The 5,867-nt window shown below is 34.2% G+C and overlaps 1 protein-coding gene across 1 annotated transcript; it reads right to left on the bottom strand.

Moving 5' to 3' along the window:
- Nucleotides 1–1,328: 1,328 nt before the first annotated feature.
- On the bottom strand, nucleotides 1,329–5,645 carry LOC145570139 (coatomer subunit zeta-3-like). The gene is made up of 6 exons (XM_081629147.1): nucleotides 5,488–5,645; nucleotides 4,929–5,088; nucleotides 3,410–3,557; nucleotides 3,221–3,298; nucleotides 1,970–2,054; nucleotides 1,329–1,706 (listed from the first exon to the last, which is right to left on the bottom strand). Exons 1-6 carry the CDS (start codon nucleotides 5,509–5,511, stop codon nucleotides 1,647–1,649), a joined length of 555 nt encoding a protein of 184 aa, XP_081485273.1. The 5' UTR covers nucleotides 5,512–5,645; the 3' UTR covers nucleotides 1,329–1,646.
- Between the last annotated feature and the right edge of the window lie 222 nt (nucleotides 5,646–5,867).

Here is a 5,867-nt window from a genome sequence, read left to right as displayed (position 1 = left end):
CTTGTCAATCTTGTCAAGTGATAAATAAAACAAGTTCTTTAATTACAATTAGTATATTTCGTTAGATAGATCTATAGTTATAGTGTTATACCAACTAGAACTAGCTTTTAAAAAAATAATCAATATACGTTACTTTTCTTGTAGATGAAGCTATGAAGGTGATGTAAAGGTGGTTCTTTGTCTCTTAAGAGTAAATTAGGTGAACCAAAAACTTAAGTAATGTTCGTCATTGTTCTTTATTTGTGTCAGTCCATTGCTCTTTTTCTCTTACGGTGTATTAATGCTTCTTACTTTGGCCACGTAAATAAAGACTAAATATCTTTATTTAACTATTGTAGTTGTCAATGCCATATTTGCTTGCGGCTAGATTATGTACGTGTTTGCCAAGAAAACGAGGTTCGGTAATCAGGGCACTGGCTCTTATAATATGTTATCTTCATATGAATACGATGTTTTGGTTTGATTGTATAATATGGTCTAAATCTCTCTTAATTTGAGCCGACTTAACATAGGTCTAATACTTTTACACGAATGAATATGTGTTTGTCATATATATACGTTTTATTAAGGGTCTGTTCACTTCAGCTTAATTTCAGTTCAGTTTAGCTTCTAATTTTCTTCTCTCATAAAATATTCATTTCAGCTCGATTCAGCTCAATTTAGTTTAGCTTTAATTAATTCAGTTCAGTTCAGTTTACAGGCCCCAAGTAAGATCTAGTAAAATTAGTATTAATGTATAAAATTAATACGAAAAAAGGTTTTTAGTATAAAGCTCATGAATTTAATACAGTAAATGATTACTATAATAATTAATAAACCCTCAAAACATAGTTGAAAAAACAAGTTCTTCTATCCGTAAACTACAAAAATATATACTCGCTCTACCTCTAAAAGTATACACCAAGTACTCTAACAATGTACTCTGTCTATGCAACAAAACTATAAAAAACGATGCTTACCACTCCGTAGTTACTTTTAGATACGGAGGGAATGTTGCCCTAGTAAGCCATATATCCAAAAGTAGAGGCATTTGGGATATGACCTAATGGGGTGGCAAAGCCGCACAAGTGTAAAAACTAAAAAAACTAACGTAGTACCTCTTTTTGGTGGCCTATTAATGCCTATTAGAGAGGTCCTATTAAACTTAATCATTAACGCATCCTGTTAATTGATTGGCCTTATTCCTTAATTTAAATATCAATGCCATTCGACGAGAAGATTCGGAAGACATTGTAGTTGAAAGGAGTTGGATCGATCAAATCACCGAGTATATTGGTAAAGGCGGCCTATGTGCCCCCTCCAGCATAGGATTTGTGCGTAAGAAACTATTGAGAAAAAAGACTCCAGGTGCAAAGTTATTAATGTAACCAGGACATAATTTTTTATATTGAACGAGTTATACACAAAATGGTACATCAACGAATATACTTCTTGCTAGCAAATCAATGTTTCAAAGGTTTCGCTAAAGAAAATAAACTCTTCCAACAAAGTGTGCTTAAATGAGCTAAGCAAAGCTAAATGATCATATCAGCTAGAATGTCAGCCTCACAACAAAAAACCGCAACAATTTGGCATCATGAAGCAGGGGATCGCCAAAGAATCCAAGATAGAGTAAATGGCTGACAATATATTCATTGTATAGATTATTAGCTCAAAAGAGATCTTGTCAAGTGTTCGCGAGCCAAAGCCAGTGCTTGAGATATGGTCTGCGGATTAACAGGAAAGCTTTTTGTCAGTCTTCAATCAAAACAACATGTATATATGAACTGTGTATGCTGTACATATATCCCACAGGTACATTATTGAATAGTCTAGAAATTCACTGATTTCTAATACATATCCAGAGGGAAAAATCATCATTCAGATACTAAACAGAACTACAGAAGCACATGAAAAGCAAAGGGAAGATAATGGTGTCTAAATGAGACAAATTACTAAAGAGAAAAATAACAAAATTCAATAGCATCACCTGCTCAGATAAGGGTGCAGCAGGATCAACGCTACTGGTTGCAACTTTATTAGCAATGACATTACCATCAGTCTCAAGAATCATCCTGCATTAGGAAATATAAGATTGAGCCCGAGCCAGCCACAACAAGCCAAAAAAAAAAAAAACAAAAAACCAAAAAAATAAAACAACAAAAAACCAAAAAAAAAAAAAAAAAAAAAAAAAAAAACTATAATATGTAAGCTATTCAGCTAATCTGAACACACATAAATCATTTTTAGAGGTTTAAATGTCCAATTTATAGGAGTGCATCTAAGGCAGCTCCAAATTTCAAAGGAAACACATGCAGAGACATGGGATCTTAGTATGCCATGTAAGCATTTTGTTTGCCAACAAGCCTGGCCTACCCCTACATCATAACCTAAGCAACTGTAATGGCAAAACTAGAAAATAGGTGTGGGACTAGAAGCTCCACAGCCTTTGGTGAACCCACTTCTTCCATGGAATTTTGAATTCCCATGGCTAGTAACATCTAACTAACAAGGCCTAAGAAGATACAACAAACATGTGCTTACTTGATTATACGTATCTATCATAAATAGTTGATCAAGCTATTACTATTTTGACACAAGAAAATGAAAATGATTCTGCTACAAATTAATATTGATTCCTAAATTTGTAACAACTTCCCAGAAACATGCCATTATGTCAATACTCAATACTACTAATACTAAGAATTCCAAAAAATCCAAACTGTTCTGGAGAATTAGAGAGCCATATAGCATGATGAGCAACAACAGAAAAAAGGGATAACCATGAACCAGAAACTGAGAGAATCTGTAAATGGCACATCATTACCATGCATACAAAAATAATCCCTAGTTTCCTACTTTTAAGCTGCTGGTGCTTCATTCAGAGCACTTTAAACAAAACTAATGCACCAGCCATTAAGAATGTACTGTTTATTAACCATTCCGGGGCAGCTACTACAAGAGAGTCATATGTCCATATCACCAACTTAGCAAGTGAAGATGACAGCCAGTATAGCTTTAGCTGCCCTGGTATAGGTTAATTACTTCAACATCAACACGAAGATTCATAGATCTAAGATATTTTGGTACATATGGAAGAAATATTGGGACGGATATTGGCAGCACAAGAATGATATTTCCAGAAAGAAAAGAGACATATCAACATAAAATCCAAAAAAACAAAAGCATATATTACTAAACAAAAATCACATAATAATCAAGTGCTTGGGCAATATATTACCCTCTGTCAACTATCTCATCGAGGCATAGAAGTATAAGATCCAAATTCTCAAGTGCTTCACTTTTGTCAACCTTGTTCCTGGACACAAACAACACCATATATAGATAGCAAACAAGCATAAGTTTAACATCAATAAAAATAATAAAAATAAAAAATAGATAATAAATCCATTAGCTCTTAAAAAGCTACCTCAGTAAAAGGGTAACAGCATCAAAGAAACCCTGAAGCACAGCATCCAGAATAAGTTCATTTTCATCATCACCTCCAGTTACAAAGAAGTGGAGGTCCTGGATGAACTTATAGATGACGATGTTGCTGTCAAACATAGTTATTTCAGCTGGACAATCATGATATATCAGTGACCATATAAGATAATGATAGACCAAGAGTATGGTATGTAGCAGTTCCAAGGAAAATTCGTAACATGATTTAACAGCCATCGAACTGACAAGTTACTTTTTCCAGACATATATGCATGGGGAGCTACATATAACACTATAACAGAGATATACTCCTTCTAACACATTAATTGTCCTTTTCAAATTTATTTGTCCAATTTCATCACCCTTTGTTAGAATAGGTTAATTTTCACACATCACAATAGATACCTAATTTCAAAACTGTCTTGATTCCACAAGCTTAAGTCTAAGTGACAAATAGACATTATACCTTGTAATAGTGACTATTCGCTGGGAAAGGAAAGGAATTTTCAGGAACTTGGATTCTCTCTTTCATCAATTTGAAGTCAGAAAATTTAATCTAAAGGCTTTTGTTCCCATTAGAGAAGAGCAAAAGTCGGTACCCAAAAAAATTGCTCAAAGCAAAGACTCCACAGATCATAAGGAGTTTCCACAGAGGACAAATTAACCAACTTCTGGTGGCATTCTATTAACTTTAATCTAGGTCATAAGGAGCCCCAGACATTTATTAGTCGTAATCCAAACCAAAACTTTAAGCTATTAACTTGGTAAAATTTTCAGTATATTTTGGCACCTCCTATGCTCCTAAGTAGTAAACAAACACAGTGTTATATAACTTATACGAGTTACATGGAGTCCCTATAACTTATGTAGTACTTTTTAAAATCTTGAAAAACTGACATTCATTGTAACCCTGATATAAAGAGCACAAACTTCAAATTAATAAGCTAGCAACAAATGGTTCCAATTAAACCCCAATCTACAAAGTCTCCTCGGCTATTATCAACAAGTAAATTCCCAAAGATACGTTAAGTTTTTTTATTTTAGATTAAGATAAAACTCTGTATGTCTTATTGGTGTAGTTAGGCTGTATTTGCCAAGCATGCAAACATATTCATGGCAGGTAATCACTACCATGTTGTAGCACATTTGTAATCCACAGTCTACCACAACAGTTCAATATCATGATGCATAAAACTAACTGCCTATAATATGCACCAAGGCCCGCGCTCAAGATCTGATTACACGGCCTGTTAATGTTCTATCATCATTATCTAGAAGGCTAGAACAGTATATAACTTAATCAAAATTCCCTATCAATAATATCTTGAGCTGGAGAAGCTTTTAAACATAACTGCACTGCAGATCATACAAGTTCACAAACAAAATCATACAAACCAAACATAACTTATGAGCTGTCAAACTCGATGCCCTCAAAATAATGTATGAGAAACAAACACATCATCATATCAATATAGCAAAATTTTAATCATATAATGATAGGCTACCTTCTGTCCTAGCATTAGTCTTCTGAGTTTTAGTAAAGACGGATTTCTCATAGGCCAATTTCGCCGCATTCGTAGACCATTCATCCGAATAATACTTAACAGCTACCCTCTTCCCTTCCGAATCGAGAAGCAGTATGTTCTTCACTAATGGGCATGAGTCCTACACAATCAAATCATAACCAAATAACATCAATTCATGATCAATCACAAATCATACAACTTTTTATTAACTTCCTCGTATGCAATAATTCAGTACCACAATGCAAGCATTATTCATCAATTAAATTGCGAATAATGATTGATTTAGCTACGATGAATGTTATTTTAAACCCTAATCAACGTTAATCACACTCGATTAAAACACAGAAACAGCGAAATCAGATCAAATTAGGCGTCTTTATTTTGATTAAACGAAAATCAGATCAAATTAGGTATATTTGCTTTGGGTAGCGCAACATTAGATCAAATCGAAATGTAATGAAAATTGCAATACAAATTGAGCAACAAATGAAGTAAAAGAAATGTTAGTCGTGGATCTAGAGAATGAGAGAGAACTCACTCGATAAACAGAGAATGACGCCATTTTCTGGGCGGAATCGGAGATCTGGAACTACAGTGAGGAAGAGCTAACAACGGAGCAAGATCAGAGAAAGAGAGGAAGAGGTGAAAGTCGGGGTTGATTTGGGCTTTATAAAATCGAAAGTGGAGCAATATTTTGAGGGGAAAAAAATGTTGGGCATGTCCAATTCGAAAGTCGTCGAGTTCGTAACGTTTGGAGGTGTTAATTCGAATATCTATATCAAATTTGGTGAAGTTAAGTCGGTCGGATTTATCTTTTAATTTGAGTCATGCTAAATTATTATGTCTAAACAAGTTGATATCTGAATTTAATTATGTTTGCGTTGGATAGGCTTTTGGTATCTCTAGTAACGGTAGTGA

Source organism: Chenopodium album, chromosome 12 (genome assembly GCF_948465745.1).
Source record: "Chenopodium album chromosome 12, dcCheAlbu1.1, whole genome shotgun sequence".
NCBI classification, from domain to species: domain Eukaryota; kingdom Viridiplantae; phylum Streptophyta; class Magnoliopsida; order Caryophyllales; family Amaranthaceae; genus Chenopodium; species Chenopodium album.
This window is presented reverse-complemented; position numbering and strand designations above follow the sequence as displayed.

What these genes read in the sequence shown, in the direction of transcription:
- LOC145570139 (XM_081629147.1), bottom strand. Translation starts at nt 5,511, where the DNA reads ATGGCGTCATTCTCTGTTTATCGA. An exon ending in CGTCATTCTCTGTTTATCGA is followed by an intron (nt 5,089 to 5,487) that starts GTGAGTTCTCTC and finishes TTGATTGTGTAG; the next exon opens with GACTCATGCCCATTAGTGAA. An exon ending in GATGAGATAGTTGACAGAGG is followed by an intron (nt 2,055 to 3,220) that starts GTAATATATTGC and finishes TTCCTAATGCAG; the next exon opens with GATGATTCTTGAGACTGATG.